The 21,786-nt window shown below is 39.8% G+C and overlaps 1 protein-coding gene across 2 annotated transcripts in view; it reads left to right on the top strand.

Moving 5' to 3' along the window:
* The first annotated feature begins 3,829 nt into the window (after positions 1–3,829).
* The window catches only part of Slc26a3 (solute carrier family 26 member 3), a 33,491-nt gene continuing 15,534 nt past the window's right edge, over positions 3,830–21,786 (top strand). Inside the window, exons 1-8 of one of the 2 annotated variants that reach the window (XM_041658646.1) lie at positions 3,830–3,933; positions 12,195–12,403; positions 12,904–13,043; positions 15,008–15,118; positions 15,355–15,518; positions 17,175–17,339; positions 18,795–18,947; positions 19,478–19,560. In XM_041658646.1, the coding sequence (XP_041514580.1) occupies positions 12,273–12,403; positions 12,904–13,043; positions 15,008–15,118; positions 15,355–15,518; positions 17,175–17,339; positions 18,795–18,947; positions 19,478–19,560 (947 nt within the window). In that variant the 5' untranslated portion in view covers positions 3,830–3,933; positions 12,195–12,272. Of the gene's footprint in view, positions 3,934–12,194; positions 12,404–12,903; positions 13,044–15,007; positions 15,119–15,354; positions 15,519–17,174; positions 17,340–18,794; positions 18,948–19,477; positions 19,561–21,786 lie in introns of those variants that run through there. The other variant, XM_041658647.1, reaches the window with a different exon arrangement.

The following is a 21,786-nucleotide window of genomic DNA, read 5'->3' as shown; positions in this document are numbered from 1 at the left end:
TGGTAGCTCACAACCATCTGCAACTCCAGTTCCAGGAGTCCTGCCACCCTCTTCTGGGCTTACTGGGCACCAGACACATGTGTAGTGCATAGACATATGAAGCCAAAATACCCCTCTACAAATAATAATAATAATAAATCTTTTTTTAGAGATTGAAATGGAGCCAATTGCATCTCCAGTCTGGAACCTCTCTTCACTTTTACTATATTGTCTTTCATGATTTAATCTTAATGATGTTGTATTTAACCACCTTTTCCTTTAAATTATGCATATTTTAGATGGACAGTGGTGGTTCACACCTTTAATCCAAGCACTTGGGAGACAAAGGCAGATGGATCTCTGAATTCGAGGTCATCCTGGTCTATAGAGTGAGTTCCAGATAATTAGGGCTACACAGAGAAACCCGATCTCAAAAACCAAGAGAGAGAGAAAGAGAGAGAAATAAACGCTGTCTCAAAAAAGAAAAGAGAGTGCTATGTATACTTTTACTAGGTGCTTAAGATTATAATGGTATATTATTTACCCATTTAAAAGTTAATTTTCCTACTTTTTGTATTTTGAATTTTAGTTAACTTAATTTTTGTTAAGTATGATGCCAAAATGAGATCTAAAAAGAAAAACAGTTTTGACACAGGGTCATGCTATATAGCTCTGACAGTCTTCAAACCCACCATCCTCCTGCCTCTAACTCTTGAATACTAGGAGATCCGAACTGGACTTTTCTAAGTGGGTTCCTTTGTTACCATCATGTAACCTTTATCATAAGTAGTTCCCATGTGTGCTTCTAAGACTTCTGGTAAGCTCCCACTGGTTTAAATATCTCCCATGTCACAAATAAATATCCTCATATTTATACAAACATTTATACAAATAAGCATTCTGATAATTACTACATATTTTTAAAAATTATTTTTAAAATGCACTTTATTTTACTTTTGACTTGGAAGGAGCATATTTCAACTTAGAATCCAATCTATCACTGAAGAAAGTTAGGGCCGGAACCTGGAGGTCAAAACTAAAACAAAACGCTTACTGGTGCCTCTGGCCTCAAGTTCAGCTACTTTTTCGATATAACCCAGGACCACCTGCCCAGTGACAACAGTACCCACGGTAAGCAAAGCTCCCTTTATCAATTAATAACAAAATATGTATATCATGCAAATTAAGTCTCTCAAATTTTTTTCTACTTCAAGCTTGCCTTATCCTTCCTTAGTCTTTTGTGTTACCATACAAGTTTTGGGGCAAGTTTATCCAGTTTGTAGGTTTTAAAAAAATTATTAAATTATTATTATCTTATTATAGCATCTAATTTAAATAAGACTCTATGATATTGAGCCTTCACATCTATGAAGATATAGTTTATACTATATTTTTCATCAAATTTGTTTATCATTAAAGACAGTCTGCAATTTCCTCTCTAGATTTCTTGTGTCTATACATATGGTTAAGCACCATTAATCTTTGAAGCTTTTGTTACAAGTCTCAATGGAATGTTTCTATTAAAATCTTTAGTTGGTTATGTGAGTAAATAGACATGCCATTCATTTATCTTAGCTCAGTTTGCATTCACCCATCACAAACTCTCTCATTTGTTGTAAAGATGAACTATTTTAGTTCTGATCAATAGTTCTAAGATTCTATTTTTAAGTACAACATTTCCAATTCTTTCAGCACCCAAACCTAAACATACAATTTGATCAGGGCACAGTACTCTGAGCAAATGAGGCATACATTTGTTAAAGTAATCAAAAGCAATTATATAATTATTACAGAAGTGACAGGGATACGTCACCGGGCTCCACCACTTACATCAAATCTTAATATACTCATTTATTACTGGAATATGAATTAAAATACTGTGTTGTGGTTGATTCTTCTAAGTAAATGAGACAAACCCAATTGCAAACCCAAAATACAATTACACTGTTTAGGGCTCATAGTAGAAACTCAATGAATGTTAGTTATTATTAATAAAATCACAAGCTAGCTGGACAAGGAGGTAAAAACCTTTAATCCCAGGAGGCAGATGTAGGCAGACCTCTGTGAAGTTAAAGTTAGACCAGTCTACATAGCCAGGTCCAGACAAGTCACAGACACACAGCAAGACACTATCTTAAAAAATAAAATGAAATAAAATAAAGAGATAAATAGTACTTTAGCTAATTCAGTTTATTAGTAAGTACATTGTATGAGCCAGATTTTAAACATGGGTTAGATTATCTTACAATAAACTTCAGCAGCCTTCCTATTCTTTTAGACCTGAATGTATCCAATATAACTCATTCAGTAACTGTAGTTATTCTGAAAGAGATTCATCATGGGTGCTAGAGATGCAGTGGTACCCAGAAAGAACCCATCTATGCTTGAAGTTGTCATTCTGACAAAAGAGTCAAAGATCATCGAAGTATATAAGTGTGTATATTTAAATTATAATGCTATTCTTTTAAGATACTAGGAGAGAAAGCCATGAGGGGTTTGTTGAAATCAGGAAGGGAAACAGGCTCTCTCTGAAGAAGGGAGAAGTCAGATAACAAGACAGACAGAAAATGAAAGAGTGTGTGATATCAGAAAGGAACTTGCAAACTCAGGGGACCAGCAGAGGCCACTATGGCAGGTTTAGAGGAGACACTAGAGTGTCAGGTGAGGTGGGGATCTGGGCAGGAGGACACTGTGAGAGACTTTGGTCTTTAACTCCAAGTATAATCATAAGCTCCATGAAGAGGCTAGCATGAAAATTTCATTCTGACCAGTGGGTAGGGAAAGCGGGGGCTAAAAAGTCAGCAAGGGGCTCTTGCAGAAGGTGTTGACAGCTTGGGAGATGATGAAGTAAAATGGTGGCTTTGTATTGGCAGAGGGACGACTAAGCAGGTGATGTGGCTGGAGATGGACAGACTACAAAAGAAAATGGTCCCGGATTTCTGACATGAGCATAAGGCCGTGTTCTTTCTAAAATGGAAAACAGAGTTGGAGCAGATTTGAGAGGGAAAATCAAGGGCTCAGACTTGGGTGAACCAGATCTAGACGCCATCAGGTAGTCCTGCAGAGATCCTGAGCAAGTCTGGATGGACTTAGAAATCTGAGGGCCACTGGGGACATGGAACTTTTCTTTGTGGAAAAAAAGGAGAGAAAGATAACAGAGTTCAGAATAGAAGCTGGGAATGCTGGAGGAGAAACGGGGCACGCAAGTAGTTGGCTACGAAAAGTAAGGTGGAAAATGAAGTCAGATAGAAACACAAGTGAACCTTTTAAAGAGGAGATTGTGAAGGTCAAAGGCTAAAAGGTTAAACAAGAAGAGCGCTGAAAATACTTATTGACTTAAAAACAGAGGGATTAGTGCTTTTAGCAAGAGCAGTGACAGGATCAGAAATCAAACTACAAACCACAGGACGGTTGCCTGGAGTCAACAGAGCCTTCCTAGCGGGGGCCTTTATGGCACCAGGAGTTAACTTGTACACACGTCTTCTGCAGCTACTAAGTTTTGTGGAGTCACCCAGCCAAGAAACAACACCCCTGAACTCCCATCTCAACTGGTAGGTGAAATGTCAGGGAGATAACACCGTGAAGTTTTTTTTAAAAACATGGTTGTGCAAATCTCTGCAAACCAATGAAACCTCTCTGCCACACACACACAAGTGCAGTGGGTGGTTTAATCTCACCAGGAACTCGAGGAAGCTGTTGTCATCATCACTTCTGCTGATCAGCGTCTCAAAGGTCAAGACCATATTGGAGTCTTTCCATTGTTGTAAAAGTTAATGAAAGTTAATTATTAAAGCCGACAGAAAGGTAATTTGCCCACCGCTTTATATAACCTATATATAGACATCTTAGTACACATGGATGCATTCAAAGCCTATAGACCCAACTAGATGCACACTGTCTCCTAGAGCATGACGGCTTCCACTGTTGCTGAAGCTCCTCACTGAGTATATCCAGGTAGGAACTAAACTTAATGACCATTGTATTCAAACAGATTTGCTTCAAAAATATTTTTGCTTAACATGCCTTATTTTATTTAAAAGTTACTGTTATAATCTTGAGTTTCTAATTGTGAATATTTTGAGTGATTTCACTAATAGATTGAAAATGTGTTCAGAGAACTAGCAATGTGAATTCAATATTTCAAGAGTCCTAAGTTACCAAGTAAATGTTTGTGTGCATTGTTACAACTTAAATAGACTTTTCAAAGATAGATGTGGGTTTTGTCTTTATTTGTTCAGATAATTCTAATTATTCACCTAAACTGGGTTTTATAGGTAGGCTATCTGCTCTGAAAGGCTGGCAAACACAGCAACCTTCTAGGAAAAGTTGTCAACAGGAGGTAGAATCAGCTGTGAGAAGAGATTTCGACAGGCAACTTGTCCCAGACATGAGAGCTTTATCTTCCAGACACCCGACAAAGTCCAACACTAGAGCAAAGGAGAGAAAGAGGAAAGGGAACAGCAACAAGGACAGAGTAAAAGGAGATGGGTGGGGGTGAGAGAGAATGCCATTGACAGAAGTTGAGTATTCGATGCCATGACTATTATAAGCTCATACAGGGTGCCTATTCTATCAATGATCAATGCTAACTAGATTCTATTCATTAAGTGTCAGAAATTTTATTTACAATATTCTTGTTGGCTGATTGGTTTTTTGAGATAGGGTCTCACCATGCAACCCTAGCTGATCTCAAATTCACTATGAAGTCCAGGCTAGCCTTGAACTCACAAAGATCCACCTGCCTCTGCCTCCCAAGTGCTGGGATTAAAGGCATGCACCACTATGGATATAATGGACATTTTTAAGTTGCTAGAATAAATTTGCAATGTCATAGTCTAACATTTGTCTACAGCAAAGATTTTGTTTCTCCAAATAGAGAGAAAAAGAAAAGCTTCCCCTGGCCTTGGTTTCATTTTGCTAAGGTCCAAAGATTGAGACAAACCAAGTGACTTCAAGATGGAGTCTCAGGCTACCTTGACTCAATTTTGTGTACGTGACAATGAGAGCAAGAGCTCTGTATTCAAGGACAGGAGTGCTCTCCTGGAGATCTATGCTCCTGGCTCGTGTCTTCTATTTCCAGGACAGGGTTGGCATGCTCCCACATTAACACACAGGGAACAATACGCAGGGCAGTGAGTCTGTCATCACAAAACCTGGCTTTTTGTTCCTGGCTCTGTCACTTGCTAGCAAAAGTCAGAAAAGCCGTTTTCTTTCTCTCAGCTCAGTTTCTGCATGTGAATTGGCAATAACAATACCTACCTTGTCTGCATGTAGGAATTGAAAGTGCTCAGAAAACCACAGTCTTTATGGGAATGGCTAGGGGTTCTCTTTACTGTCCTCTGAACCTACTAGTTTAAAACTTGTCATCATATCTTCCAGTGTGTCTCTAATGATTTTTCCTTTGGGTCAACAAAGTCTTCTCTGAGGATTTTTGGTCTCTCACTGTCCACCTGTTCTAAGGCTCATATTCATTGTATGGCACAGTGGACTTCATTATGGCATTTTAATACATTTGTACCAAATATTTCTGTCATATTCTTCTGCACCACTCTGTTGCCCACCTCCCACTGGCTCCCTCCTTCTTCCCAAAGAGTCCCCTCCTACTTTCATCTAAGACAGCATAAATAAAAATGAGCCATCTTTCTGAGTCTGGCATTTTTAGTTAAAGTGATGACCTCTGGGGTCACTCAGTTTCCTGAAAACTGCATAATTTTGTTCTTCTTTATGGTTGAATAAAACTTGTATGTATGCATTGTCTATTCATCTGCTGTCAGATACCTAGATTCATTGCTAACTCAGTTACTGGAATAGTGCAGTAATAAACATAGGGATACAGGTATTTCTGTTGTGTGTTGGCTGAGATTCATTAATGTATAAACCCAGGAGTGGTCATGTACATAATGTGCTAGATACATGCTTAATTGTTTTCAGAGCCTCAATACTGCTTCCACAATCGCTGCACTAATTTACATTTTCAGAAACATTGTGAAAGTGCCTCCCCCATCCTATTCCTCACTATCTCTGATAAGTCCATATTTCTTTCTCATCATCCCTTACAAGGAATGGGGTGATATACCTAAGGTATAACTCAGGAAGCACATATAAGTTAAATGTTCCTCAGTTCTAACTCATATTCAAAATCATTCTTTCATTATCAACTGTCTCAATCATTTTATGTATGTAAACTCGAGTGTTAAGGCTACATCAAGTATGTGTAAAACATTTTGCTCGTATTTTACTTCACTTCAGAAAATCTTCTTACATTTTTACTACATTAAAGGACTTTACAAAAGTAAAATGAAACAAAACAAAAAACTAAGATTTGAGATTTTCTCTTAGGAAGCTCAGTCTTTTAGGGGAGAAAACCATAAAAAGTCATGATAGTATTGTATGATAGGAATAGAAAAATGTCCAGGGTACTTTCAGGAAGGAAATGGATAACTTCAGCTGAGAGATCTCAGGAAGCTTTGCTGCTCCCTTTTATCATGTATTGCCGAGTTCCTGACAGGCTACAGGTCAATCAATGCCTGTTGAAGGGATGAAGAAAGGAATTTATGGCAGGGACAGTTCAAAATTTTAAGGATGACTTGGCAGGTGTTGGAAAACATCACAGATAAAGGAAACAACGTGGGCAAAGATATAGCATGCTGAATTTCATGGTGTTTTAGGAACTTCCTACTGTACTTGTGACAAAGGAGGAGAAGACAGTTTGTATGATAAGTAAAAGCCCGAATATAAAAGGTCTCCCAGACCTAAGAAGTTTAGATAGATTCTTTAAAAATGGTTTTAAACTTTGGTGAGAGTGAGAAACTGCTACTTTTATGGAAATAAATTCACAGTGAACGTGAAAGCCATAGAAAAGTTGGCAGCATCACTATGTGTCTTAGTTAGGGTTTCTAGTGCTGTGAAGAGTTACCATGACCACAGCAACTCTTATAAAGAAAATATTTAATTGGGCTGGCTTACAGTTCAGAGGTTTAGTCCATTATCATTATGACAGCATGCAGGCAGACATGGTGCTGGAGAAGGACCTGAGAGTTCTACATCCAGATCAGCAGGCAGATGGAAAAAACAGTAACATGCTGAGACTGACTGGAACATCTGAGACCTCAAAGCCCACCACCCCCAGTGACACACTTCCTCCAACAAGGCCACACCTCTTAATATGCCACTCCCTATGAGCCCTTGGGGCCATTTTCTTTCAAACCACCACACTATGTTTCCAACAGGTCTTGGTTGGCTTTGTTGCATAAACACAGTTGCAAATTGGATCTGCACTGTCCATATAAAACTCAGATGGAAGGTGTAACCTAGAAAGTCAAGGCCAAGAATTTTCTGTGCTTTAGCTGACCTTACAGAACAGTCTACCAGAAAGATAAATAGCTTCTTCATTCTAAAATTAAGAAAACCAAGGTTGGAAACCCAGTTCATCAACAGCAAAGACCTGAAGCCAGGCACACTTGCCTGCCAAATTCTCACTGTTTTGTTTGAGGCAAGCTGGCTTCAGACCCCTGATTCCCTTGCCTGAACCTCCCTAGTGATGGAATTACTGGCATGTACCACCATGGCTGACACATTTCACTCTTTCTGTGTGCTTCCTAAATTAGGCTTGGTCCCTCCCCCCTTAGCCCCCGCATGATGGACAATATAATGATGGAATTGATGGAAAACAGTTTGTCGTCTAAACTAAAATCAAGCTAAACTTGACCTGAGCTCCGCAGAGATGAAGACCACAATGTATAAACAAACCTCTTAAACTAGCCATGCGAAGCCTGTGTTGTGCATTCTTACACTCACTATGGACACTGACCTGTGCTATGTGAATTATCCACTTAAACAAACATGTATGTCCCTTAGCTGCTTTTCTTAGGCACACGGAGAAACTGCCTCCACACCCTCACGTTCCTCATGCTAGTCATGCTACCCTGTTTCCATGGAATGATTCTGACTTCTAAACACGCTTGGAAGTGTTTGTGGGATGCTAAAATGGCCTTGAAACACCCATCCCGGCAGGGCAGGGAAAAATGTTTTCATAATAGTGGCTGTGTATTTATGTCTCCCAAAGAAATAGCTCGTGTGTGTGTCAGTGGCATAGATTAGTGACCTTCTGAGCTTCAACAATTTATGAGAGCCAAGAGGATCATGGCTTTTAATGGGAAAGAATTGCCCACCTAACATCTCTGCTTTGCTTTCCTCTATCTCCTCTCAGCTACTTGTGACTAGCACTTGACCTCTTTGACACTGTCATTATCATTCCCTGATCCCATCCAGCCTCACACTGACAGGAATAAGAGCCTTTTTGTGCCCTTAATAATGAACACTGTCTAGCGGCTAACTGGGATTCTCCTTGGTTATGGTGCTCACTGAAGCGAGTGTTCTGTTTGCTCTCCCTTCCCTTTTACACTCCATAGTTGCAGGTTTCCAAACACTGTGTAATCCTCTTCTGGAGAGACTAATCCACAGAATAAAACTGCCTCACCTCTGGGTTTCCCCTAATGGCGTAGGGGTGTCTCAAGAGCCATGAGAGGAACAGTGTTTCCATTCATTCCAGGCAGAGTGTGCCCTTTGGGCGATGTCTCCTCAAACACCATCTTTAGCTTGAGAAGCTCTTCAGAGTTCCTTTGTGTAAGAGGAAAAGCACATGTCCCGAGGTTCAGTTAAATAAAGCTGCTAGCACTGCTGGAAGAATCACCGGTTCAGATGCATTGCTTCCCAGCAGGAAGGATAGAGCTCTGGGGCCAGAATACTAGAAAAATGTTGAGCTGGAGAAATCAGAGCAATAGGGCACCCTCTGCAGAGATGGGCAGGCACAGTGGAGGCTCCCAGGTGACTAGAGAGAAAACTGGTCATAATCAGATAAAACTCAGAGGGATGGGGAAGGAATATATGTACATGAAAATTCCTGGAGTTATCAAAATGTTATTAATACACTAGGATAGCTCAATTGAGAAACTGGACCTCAGAGGTGAACTCTAGAATTAAATTTTTGCTAAAAATGTTTTTTTTTAAAGCAGAGAATGATAAATGTGAGTTATTTGGCACCAGATATAAATATGCATATATGTATATGTTTATCTATGTTCATTAATAGATAATAGATTAATAATTACATAAAGGCCAAATAGAATTTTAAAGTATACAGCTTGGGAAAGTAAATAAAAATGGGAACGTTTACAAATAAAGCTCAAAGTTTCAAGATTACTGGGAGCCAAGTACCCCAAGAATGAATTCTAGGTACCTAAAGTCATTGACTCTTTAAGGAGTTCAAAGAGAATCGAACCACAAAGGTAAAACAAAGTCTGAAAATCCATTAGTGTTAGTGTGATATTTGAAACTGGAATTCCAGATTCCAGAAACGGAACATAATTTCTCCCCAAGAATTTCTGGAAAGAAAAGTGAACCATGTGAGTAAAAAACAAGTTAATAAAATCACTTGAATTCTTAACTAAAGCAATCTGCTCCCAAGAAGCGCAGACATGATGAGTGACGTGTACTCCTGACTGTCGGGAGCCCGTTCAGCTGAGGTGCGTCCGGATGATTGACTCCGGGTTCATGGCGTTTGTTACCTGGGTGTGAGGCAGCAGCGTTCTGTCAGAGCAGCAGGGAAAGGGTCTGTTTCTCAAGATCTCATAGGTCTGGGCAGATTCCTTAAGCCTCTCTGATTCTTGCAACTTGAGCACACTCTTGCCACCACTCACTCTGTGAGGAGGAAGCTGTCTCCACTGCGCAGAGCGGCGAGAGGGCCAGAGTTCAGGATCTTGATTTATCTGCAAGAAGGGGTGTTAAAGAGCCAGTTGTGGTAATCTCAGGAAGGGGCTAGATAAGAAGTTATACCTGCCATTGCTGTCACTGACAGAAATATATGAATGAATGAGTGAATGAATGAATGGATAAATAAAATCTTGGTTTAACAGAAAGAAAATATAATAGCCCAAAGGAGAAAAGACACACTGTCAGGGTTTTCTATAGGGAAGAAAACTAGTAAGTTTCTGTGAATGCCTCAGTAGGAAATGTGAGTAGAGCAACCAAACAGTGAGATATTCTCCCACCCCCATGCATTCATAGCCATGTACAGCAGAAGTGCCATCTCAAGTCTCCCTCCTCTCAAGGCTGACTACCCTGGAACCCTCACTCTAGGTAGCCTTTGTCAGACAATCACTGGCATCAGAAGTCACTGACCACGGACTGATTTTAAGAGCTAATGTCCCAGGCACAGTGTTGGCAACTGGCCAAAAGACCAAACAAAACCCATGCTTTTTAGGGCAAAGAGCAAGTGAAATCCATTTCGTGAGCAAGTTCCTATGTGGAGTACTATACAGCCAGGAGGGTAGGAAGCTTGGAAGTGACGTGGAAAAGATGAAAGAGGGGTTAAAGACCAGCGACAACAGGCTGAGAGGGGAGACTCAGAAAGAAGACTAAAAGTCACAGTAAAATCCAAGATGCAGTTGGCTAGAGAAAGAAGCACACCCTAGCAGAGGCCAGTTCACAGGGAAAGTTAAGGATGTCAGGAAACTGTCCTGGGAAAGAAAAGTGGGTGACCAAAGAGAGGTAAATTGAGACCAAGAATTGAAGTCAGTCTCTGGTTAGAATGTGAAGCCACAAACACCGGAAAGACTCTGGTAGAAGGGAGCACAATGTAACAAGATGCAATCTAGCACGAGATAATTGTTAATCACTGTGATTTAAGTCTGAGAACAAAACTGGGTCTCCTGGGTAGGTACGCAGAACCAAGATTAGGAGGGAAAAACCAGCAGAATGTCCTTCACTCGTGTTTGTATTGGACAATAGACTGAATGTCGCAGAAGAAATAGAAACGTCTGAAAATGGAGGTCCCATTTTTGACGTGGCTAGCTGTATGAAGAAAAGACGCTTAGATTGTGGTAGGTGAGAGTGCACATAATTATTTTCTCATTTGTAGGAGGAGGATAATAATAATAGCCAAATGCCTCAGAGAACTGTGAATACCAAGCTGAAAATTTACATAAAACTTGTTATAAATTTATCTTAAATTATAGAAACAAAATAGAGACATGAATACAAAGTTTGATACCTTATATCAGTGGTTCTCAACTTTCCTAATGCTTCCTCATGTTGTGGTGATCCCCAACCACAAACTGATTTAGTTGTTACTTTCTAACTGTAATTTTGCTACTGTTATGAATCATAAATATTTTTGGAGATAGAGGTTTGCCAAAGAAGTCACAACCCACAGGTTGAGAACCATTGACTTATATAAAAAATGTTGTTTTATTTTTGATTGATTTATTCACTTGTCTGTTTATTCTGTGGTGCTAGGGATTGAACCCATGGCCTCATATTGGCAAGTGTCCCACACTGAGCTATATCCCCAGTCCCAGAAGTGTTAGCTGTTAGAATAATAACCACCATGTGGTGAATGACTGGAGCATGTCAGACACATCGTTATAGTTTTTGAAACTTTTAAGCATTCTCAGTCTTCAGTCTTTTGAAACATGGGTATCACTGTCTCAATATATAACCAGTTCAAGCAGGCTAAGTCAGTTGCTCACAGTCTTTCCTTAGAAAGAAACTTGTCTTTCATGAACTATGTAAATAAAGCAATTCTTTGTTGTACATAGTTTCCTTTGACTTCCAGGAACCATAGGAATACAACTAAACAATATACCTGATTTTCAAAAATTAAAACTATTTTTTAGGTCTTATTTAAAAAAAACAAGACTCTGATGTGTAAATTAGAACGACCTTCATTAGAATTAAAGGGAAATGAATAGACTGGTCTGTCACGCTGTTCTAGTACCATATCTTTGGGAATACCTCTAGGAAAAAAAGGTTAAGACAGACTCTCGAGAACTGTTTAGTAAATAAATCAACTTAATTTATTGCTTTTTGGCTGTGCACCTTGAACCCCAGCATTTGGGAGGCAGAGTAGGTGGATCTCTTTGAGTTTAAAGTGAGCCTGGTCTCCATACCGAGTTCCAAGCCAGTCAGGGCTACATAGTGAGACTCTATCTCCAAATAAAAATAAAAACAGAAAATCCTTGCTTACTTACCCAAAGGAGCTGTGTCAGCTTTTTGAAGGAAAAAGTGGTATCACATGGCAAAACGTGACCTAGGTCCCTTAATCCTGCCTCTTTTGATCTCAAAAGGTGGTAACATTCAGTTCGGAGCTCACTCATCTGTAAATTGCATCACATTATCTCTGAGTTATTTAAGAAGCAAACTCTGTTTGGTTTCAGGCATTTTAACCTGCTAACGGCGAGAAGTGTTCACCACATAGTTTCAAAGGTCTTCCCACTGTCACCAGGGAAGGCAAAATGATCGAAGCCATAGGAAACCAGTATGTAGTGGCCAGACCAGTGTATTCCTCAAACACTTTTGGAGAGGAGTTCAAGAAGGCAGACAGACACCACAAGACATTCCTGGATCATCTCAAAGGGTGTTGTAGGTAAGAGACTCTTACGGCACTGGAATGAGGAAGAAAGAAGGGCGCAATTTCTCCTAAATTTTCTGGCTTTCATGCTTTCCTTTCTGGCTCTAGTCCATAGCTCCAGGAATCTGTCAGTCTTGGCTTTCCAAACCTCTTATTCCCTGGCTGAGGTGAAAAGGGAAAAGGAACACACCATCTCAGCAGCAGCACAAACACAGCCCTTCCAAGTCAGCGATGGAAGCAGGCAAATTAGCTATTGAAATGCTGCACAGTTCAGCTCAGGGTGGTACATAAATTCTGTTACAGCCAAAGAAAAGCTGGCATTTTCCTTTTAAAAAACTTTGTTTGGTAGTGACCAAAGCTTTTGGCAGGGGCAAAAAAGGCGATTGTTCGTGGGGGTTAGACCACCAGTTTCATCTTCAAAATGATGTCATCTTTGCCAATTTTCTACATACTCTTAGGAACCAAACCTAAAATATGATATTAATTCACTGCTCTGTGGCTTTCAATGTTTTCAGCTGCTCCTCAAAAAAGGCCAAGAAAATTGCCCTGTCTTTGTTCCCCATAGCATCTTGGTTACCAGCATACAAAATAAAGGAATGGCTTTTGAGTGACATCGTTTCTGGCATCAGCACCGGGCTAGTGGCTGTACTGCAAGGTAATTGCTTTCTGTTTTCTTCTTTTACCTTTTCTTTTATATTAAATAAATAATTAACATATCACAAGATTCATCCTTTTAATTCTTTCATGTGTGTACGTGTGTGTGCTAGAGCAAGGCTTCACAAATGCTAGGCTTGCATCCTACCAACACGCTACATCATCTTTGATATGTATTATTCCATGGTTTTAGTATGTTTATCAGGTTGTGCATCTAGCATCACTAATTCTAGCATATTTTCACTAGCTTCTCTTCTTCCTACCCTTCACACACACACACACACACACACACACACACACATTCACACACACACACACACACCAATTTTTTTTTTTTTGGTAGACACTCACACTCCTTCTTCCACTCCTCACCTTAACACTTTCTGTGTCTGTGGATTCTCCTAGTCTGGATATTTCGTGCAGATGGAATTGTATGTGGCACCTTGCATCTGACTCTTATCTCTTAGCATAATACTTTCCAGTTTATTCATATTGTAACAAGGACAATATTCTACTCATAGAGTTATACCACATTTCATTGCATGTTTGAGTCATTTCTATTCAGAGGGAATGATCAATAGAGCTTTTATGAACATTTGTGTACAGCTCTTTGTGTGAAAATATGTTTAAATTGCTTGGATATTTCCCTCGGAGTATAAATGCTGGTTCCCATGGTAGCTCAGTGTTCAATCCCTTGTATAGATGTACTGTTGCATATTTCCCACTCCTCCTAGCAGTGCACAGGGCTTCAGATGCCTCCACACCTTACTGCTTGCTGTCTTTTCTTTACTTTGCTGTTGTAGTAAGTGAATAGTAGCATCTCACTATGGCTTTGATTTGTTTTTCTCTAATAGCTAATGATGTTTGTTGAGTCTCTGTCCTTTTCTTTAGCTTACTACCCCTTTGCATGTCTCTGGGGAAAAAAAGTTTTCAAATCCTTCATCTTTTGTTTTGTTTTGTTTTGTTTTGTTTTGGTTGGTGCTGGAGAGATCAAGACTACGGCCTGACACATACCAAGCAAGAACCATATGACTGAACTAGACCCCTAGTTCTCCTTGTTGTTTTAAAAGTGTGGGTTGCCAAGGCAGGAGATGTGGCTCAGTTGATAGACTGATTGCCCATTATGCCCAAAGCGCTGGGTTCCATGCCTGCTATTCCAGCACCGAGGAGGTAGAGGCAGTGGGCCTCTACCTTAGGTAGTTTGAGGCCACCTTAGGCTATGAGACCCTGTCTTTTATTGTAGATCTGCAAGGGTTACTTGTATATTCGGACACTAAACATTCATCTGATATATATTTGCCAACAGCTGATTTTCACTCTCTGCATTATCATTTCACTTTCTGTTTTAAAAACTGGAGAGAGGAAGGGAGGTTGAGACAGGTCTCAAATAGCTGAGGCTGGCCTTAAACTCCTAATCAGCCTCCACCTCCCCAATGCTAAGATTACAAGCATGTGCCATAAAACATGACCCATTATAGCCATTTCCTGTGTCTTTAATGTGATTAGGGGTAAATATATTAAGCCCAGGACAAATACACTACATTGAGCTGCAGCCCAGTTTCCTAAACATTTTTATTTTGCAGTACTGTGGATTCAAACTAAGGCAATCTGCATGCTAGGCAAGTGCTCTCACTTTGCTGAGAGCATTCTTTGAGTCTGCTTTTGTTTCTCCAGTGCTGTGATTAAACCCAGAGCTCTCCACATGTTAGGCAGGAACTCTTTCATTGATCTGTGTTCCCACTGAAGCATTTTTACTTTCAATTCTTTGATTGCCTGTGTTGTGTGTAGCCTTTCTGAGAGACTGATCCAAGATTGCAAAGATTCACACTCATATTCTTTTAATGATGTTAGTTTTAGTTCTTGTATTTATATCTTTGGTACATTTTCAGTTAATGTGCCAAACACCCAATCTAAACTACCAGGAGAACCTGATGAAAATTAAAGACCCGGCTGTTGTCTTTCCAGGTTTAGCATTTGCTCTGCTGGTCAACATCCCTCCCTCCTACGGGTTGTATGCAGCCTTTTTCCCCGTCATCACTTACTTTTTCTTGGGCACTTCTAGACACATATCTGTGGGTAAGTCAATTACTGGACCAGTTTATGCTGGCTTTAGTCACTCTTCATAAATGCTATTAGAAACTCACCATAAATTCCAAATTGAGCAAAATTCAGAAGACTCACGGTTTTCTGAAAGAATTATGGGTAAGGCTGATTATACACGGTAGCTTGTATTATGTAATCTTGTGATTGAAAGGCAACTCAGGGGTAGGGAAGCACAATGCTGACAGTGTCATTGACCATTGGTTAACTAGGTCCGTTTCCAGTTCTGAGTATGATGGTGGGAGTTGTAGTTACAAGAGTGGCCTCAGGAGGCAATACAGCTCCAGAATTGTCCTCAAACGATTCCCTGGATGCACAGGAACAGGAGAAGATAATGGTGGCTGCATCAGTAACTGTTCTGTCTGGAATCATTCAGGTGAGCCCAATTCTAGTATAATTTCTCTACCAAAATCTGTTTGTCTTGACTGGTCCCTTTCTGTATCTACTCCTCCTGCGACTCCTCCCCATCTTTTGGTTTGCATGCCCCCATTGTGTGGACCATTAGAAGTATTTTTAAATAATGTTCTTACTTATTCTCTGGGAATTGTATATAAAGTATGATTTTATTCTCTCCCCTCCCCTAACTCCTCCCAGATCCTCCCAGACTCCCCAAATATTTATGAAAAGTCATTAACCACAACCAAAGGGTAAACATGATCTAGACACAAACAGATAAACACAATCTAGATAGAAGAAAAAGTGGCAGGATGAAGGCATGCACGGTAAGGAATGAAATGCTTAATTCAATAAAAATATATTGGAACAGTGTCATCACCAAAAGTAACTATATAATGACACTAGTAGCTTTGGAAGTTTTTCTTTCTAATGCCTTAATTACTATAATTTAGTTGGGAAAAAATGGTGCTCTGCTTTTTAAACTATCCATATAAAAGGCTTGGGAAGGAACATGAGAAAGATGATGGTGAGACTGCACCTTCATTTCCCATCTCCAGGGACAACACCATCACGGACAGTGCAAATGCCACGGGTTTCTCAACATGTTACTTAAAAGTCCAGTGATATCTTTGCTTAAAACCATTTCTTTTTTTTCCCCTTATTTCTTTTTTTTTTTTAATTTTTCGAGCTGAGGACAGAACACAGGGACTTGTGCTTAATAGGCAAGCGCCCTGCCACTGAGTTAAATCCCCAACCCCCTTAAAATCATTTCTAAAAGAAAGAAAAGTCATTTTGTAAAGACACAAGTGTGTAGCTTGTTGACAAACCTTGTGGTCATTTGTTTCTCACACATTTCTGAATGTAAAAAAGTGGAACCTAATGTAGATTCTGTCTGTATTTTGGAGACATGGATGTAGAAGACAGGTCAAGTGTCTGGGGAAAGTATAACCCACTTAATACACTCACTGTATGCAATGATGCTTTGGAGACAGTAAGCACCTTTGCTCCCTGGCTAAAATCTTATGCTTTTAACATGCAGTACACAGTGATGTATTTATTTTCTACATCTATGTATTTATGTGGGGGCTAGGTTCATAGGACAACTTTTGGGAGTTGGTTATCTCCTTCCACCATGATGAACCCAGAGATTGAACTCAGGTCACCTGTCTTGGCAGGAAGTACTTTAACCCTCTGAACCATCTTGCTAGCCCTAGTCACATGTTTCCTAAACAAGTTGAGTAACTTGTTGCACTCACCCATGCATGCTCCAATTAAAAAAAATTGTGAGGACTGTTGGAGGTAAGATTTTGCTGTTCAGGGCTCATGGTGAGTCTTCTAAAGATATTGCACCTAAAAATGAGGAGGCAAAGAAGGAAGTCCTTGAAGGGTCTGATACTTCTGGAGGCATGGGACTTATGCACTACTGAACACCATGCAATGTTCAACCTGAGGAATGGAAGAGAAGGTCAAGGACAATCCTGAATGGTAGGTGTGTTAGGAGGCAGAGGCGTTGACTTCTCCAAGGAGTGTTTTTATGGGCCCCACTTCATGTTTTAAAGCACTTAGGTGTGAGCCTTTGGTTTGCTGATGTGCACCCCTAATACACTAACAAAGATTTCCATCCCTCTCTCTCCAGCTGCTCTTGGGAGTTCTGCAGATAGGGTTTGTGGTGATATATCTATCCGAGTCCCTAATCAGTGGCTTCACCACAGCTGCTGCCATTCATGTTTTGGTTTCTCAACTGAAATTCATGCTGCAGCTGAGTGTTCCAGCACATAGTGACCCATTCTCTCTTTTCAAAGTAAGTATTCCTGTCATTTCAACAATACCAAAGTAGCGAGGCATGGTGGTCTTAGTTCCAACACATGGGAGACAGGGGCAGGTGGACCTCTGTAAGTTCAAGGCCAGTCCCCTCCCCTGACACACACACACACACACACACACACACACACACAGAGAGAGAGAGAGAGAGAGAGAGAGAGAGAGAGAGAGAGAGAAGTATATGAAGTTCTATGTCTGCAATCCAGTACAGTTAAACATCAAGTTAAGATATTATGTATTAAAAAAGGATTAAAATGTATATGGAGACAGGTTTTAGACATATTCAATTTCTCCTTTTTAATCAACTTTATTTTTTTAATTTTGAGACATAAACCAGAACTTTAGACACTGACACCTCTCTCTGTTATCCTCAAAAAGGTCTTCTTTGGTCTCAAACTCCACTGAGAAGTAGCATAATTGTGAGTTTGATAAGGTGGAAATTAGAAAGAACAAAACAGAAACCTGACTGATTCATGACAGGTTGCTTCTAGCTACTCTCCTTCCCAAACCCCATTCTAGTACAGATTAAAGCAGAGACAAACAACTATCCTATTAAACTATTAACAAAAAGGTAATCCTTTTGTTGGGGGTGAAAAACTATTGTTTGGAATCAATCTGCTCCCTTGAAATATCAGCTTGGTTGTGTAGCATTTAGCACAAATGACTCCATTTTGTTTTGGCCTAGCCTGTTGGGACCTAGTAAGCAATGCTGCACAAAACAGTGGCACCCTATGAGGTTTCCAGCAGGTGGTATCTTCAGTCCTTATTGGAGCATAGTCTTTGGGATTCTGAGGCAGCACCTCACTCCAATGCAGAAGTGTTCCAGAACTAGGGTGTGCATGAAATCCAACTTGGGTATGCTTGAGCTGTCTTGGACATGTGGATATACTTCTTCAAGAAGTAGATTCCGCATAGTACAGGCATTTTCCATGTGACACAGAGAAGGTCTGTATTGTGAAAGGATGTACTTAAAAAACAAACAAAAATGTTCAGAAACTAGAAATGACTCCTTGGACAGAACAGTAGCAAATTCTATGAAATAAAAAAACATATTATTGCATAGTGTGAGTGAGACCTTAGATTTGGATTCAACTTCCAGCTCTGCAAACAAAACAAACAAAAAGCCAATGAGACCTAGGGGTAGAGGAGATCCATTGTAAAACCATGAAAATACCCAATAGAATTTGATACTAGCTAAAGCTCTTTTAGACACATCCCCAAAGCAATGTTTTCTGCTATGCTAATTCACCCTCATTGTGTCTCCATGAGAGCCCCTGCAGGTTGAGGGCTCATGGTTCACAGCCGCTGAACACAGAAAGGCTGTGGCTATGTGCCAGTCTTTTGTCTTCATATCTGCTTTAATCTGTTTGGAGAGAAATGTGTTTGCATTATGAATTCACACAGGACTTCAGTGCATCTGTGCTTCTAATGGTAGGTCCTGGAGTCAGTCTTCACGCAAATTGAGAAGACTAACATTGCAGACCTCGTGACATCTGTGATCATTCTCGTGATTGTATTTATTGTTAAAGAGATCAATCAGCGCTTCAGAAGCAAGCTTCCAGTGCCCATCCCCATCGAACTCATCATGGTATTGACTGTCATCAGAAAATTTTCATTCATAATCTAGTTTTAAGGAAAGAAAGCCTTCTGTACACCAGGTTGCCATGAGACAGGCACTATCTCCCATTTCTAGGTTTAGCATATAGTATGGATTTCTCTTCATCAGAATTTACCAGTTCCTTCCCATTGTCTGTGTTTTTTCTTTCCAAGGCAGAAGCAGCAACAGCTCCATAGACAGGCTATAAAAAGACCTTCAAGCTTGAGCTGTGATGCCCATGCAAATTAGAATTGCCTTGAGGCTTCTTAAGAGGTACCCAGGTCTAGGCTAGAGGTTATTAGTTTTTTTTTTGACCATTTTATTACTTTTATCTATTTATTTAGGGTCAGGTATATGAGGAGGTCAGAGAAAAGCTTGCAGGGAGGAGTTCTACGAAGAGGACATCAGAAATCAGGTTCAGATAGTCAGGTTTGGCAGCAAGCAGGCTTGGGGCAATGGTGGTGTTTTCAAAGTATGAATCTGAATAGCACCTCACATTTGGGCAATTTGGAACTTTGCAGACTGTAATTGCAACAGGAGTATCCTACGGCTGTAACTTTGAAAAAAATTTTGGCGTGGCTGTGATTGGGAACATGACTCTAGGGTAAGTGTATCGTCAATGCTGGCATCTTTCAGTACTCAGTGAAGGAAGCAACAATAGTTAGAAGAATCATACAACCCCCTTGAGAAATCCTGGCACACACACTCTCTCTCTTGAGCAAATAGCAAAAAGAATGCCAAGGTTCATGAGACTTAGGGTCTCCTTGTAGAAAAACTCACAAACCAGACAGTCAAGGACTCAAAAGAGTGAAAACTGTTGGCTCACTGAAAACAGTTAGATCACTCACTGCTCTTGCAGAGAACATAGCAGCCCACATCCACCTATTAGAATTCTACTTCCAGGGTGCGTGACCTCCTTGTATGACCTCAGTGAACATCTGTATTCATTTGGTATACACATGTGCATACACACATCTTTATAAAATAAAAAAGTGAAAATTATAAAAAGATCAAAAAGATAAATCATATAAAGAAGCATCAACTGAAAGCAGTTTTCCTGTAAACAATATTCAGTGTCTTGTTTGAGGTCACCCGAGTCAACTCCCAAGAGACACACATAAGGCACAACAGCTGAGTAATCCAGGCAGCACACTCTGCCCTTCTTTTAGATCACACTCAGAGCAAAGCTAGAGAGATAACTCAACAAGAAGATCTGAGAGTATATTCCTATACATTTAGTAGACTGAGAGGGAGCGTGGGTTTATGCTATTTTCTTTCTCTAACCTCTAGCCACAGATAGTATTGGTGACTTTTGACTTACCAAGGAAAGCTGTTCTCCAGTTTAAAAAAAGAAAAAACAAAGATGATTTTCCTTTTTCTAGGCTTAATAAGTATTTGATATTTACAGAAATTATATATATAGTCACTATATCTACCTTAACATAGTTGAATTGTTTTGTTTTGTTTTTGTTTTTCAAGATAGGATTTCTTTGTACAGCTCTGGCTGTCCTGAAACTCACTCTGTAGACCAGGTTGGCCTCAAGCTCACAGAGATACACCTGCTGGTTTTAAAGGCATGAGCCATCACAACCAAGCTTAGCTGAGTTCTTTTAAAAGTAGAAATATATGTGGCTTTTAAAACAACATATATTTATACAAATATACTTACATATATTTGTTGGCATATCTTCATATGTTCCACTTAATTAAAAACTCATTTATTTTTAGTTTTAAGAAGTTGTGAGAAATGAGGCTGGAAAAGTTTGTCTCTGGGCTTCTTCCTACTCTGCAATTTTCTAGTGATTGAACTTCACTTAAATGTCTTAGAGACATAAACCCCATCAGAAAATAAACAAATGCAAAAATCAAAGGGGAGCTTGGCAGAAGTAGAATGTTTTCAAAATAAATGATTAAACGAGATCACTGAATGATAATTCTTATTTAGTAAATATATTAAATATGCATGCACTTATCCTACCAGGTGTGTGGGGCAGGAAAATGCACCTCATGTTTATTAACCATGAATTCTCCAGGGAGGCAGGGTGACCAAGTCCTCCAGCTCCAGAGCCCCTGAAGTTGACTTCAGATATACCTCCTGTCCTGGGGCAAATTCACTAAACTGGTACCTCCATGCACTTGGTTATGAAAAGGTGCTAAAAATAGTAACTATTCTGGAAGCATGAAATGGATTTATGCATGTGCTGTGTTAGGAGCACAACCTTCTGCTTCAAGCTAACTTTACTACTTGCTGGCTACAGGTCCCTGATGTGTCTCAATACATTCCAATGCTTTTCTAAATGACCAAGCAAACATTTTAAATTTCTGTTGACTGCAAGTAGACTACTACTGAAGATAATGGCTATTAACTCTTGCTAGTTTACTTCTAATGGATATGCTACTTTAGAAATTATTTTTGTGGAGTCACATTCTTTTTTGCACACACTGAATGTGTGCAAACAACATGACCCAAGGGAAGTGGCTTGAAAGGGTAAAGGAACGACACAGAGGCTGTGTCGTCTTCCAGGCATAGCCTGTTTCATGGTATGCAGGTATCTCTGCTATCAGGTTCATTTTTAAAAAAGGAAAAAGCAAAAGTTCCAGTCCACCTTTCTAACTTTCATGGAATACTAATGCTTTATCAAGACTACAACCCAGTGTTTATTATCAGAGACATAAAAGATGAAACAATAATTCAGACACAGTTGACTGGGTCCACTTATGTACTTCCAAAAAGTCTCAGGTCTGAAGCAGATGCTGACAGGATCTGAGCGTTTTAGGACCTTGTTGTCTGAGACACGGAGCTTTTATAATACAACTGACAAATATATTG

The sequence above is a fragment of the Microtus oregoni genome, unplaced genomic scaffold (genome assembly GCF_018167655.1).
Source record: "Microtus oregoni isolate MIOR12 unplaced genomic scaffold, Mior012 000009F_ref0000495, whole genome shotgun sequence".
In the NCBI taxonomy this organism is placed as follows: Eukaryota; Metazoa; Chordata; class Mammalia; order Rodentia; family Cricetidae; genus Microtus; species Microtus oregoni.
This window is presented reverse-complemented; position numbering and strand designations above follow the sequence as displayed.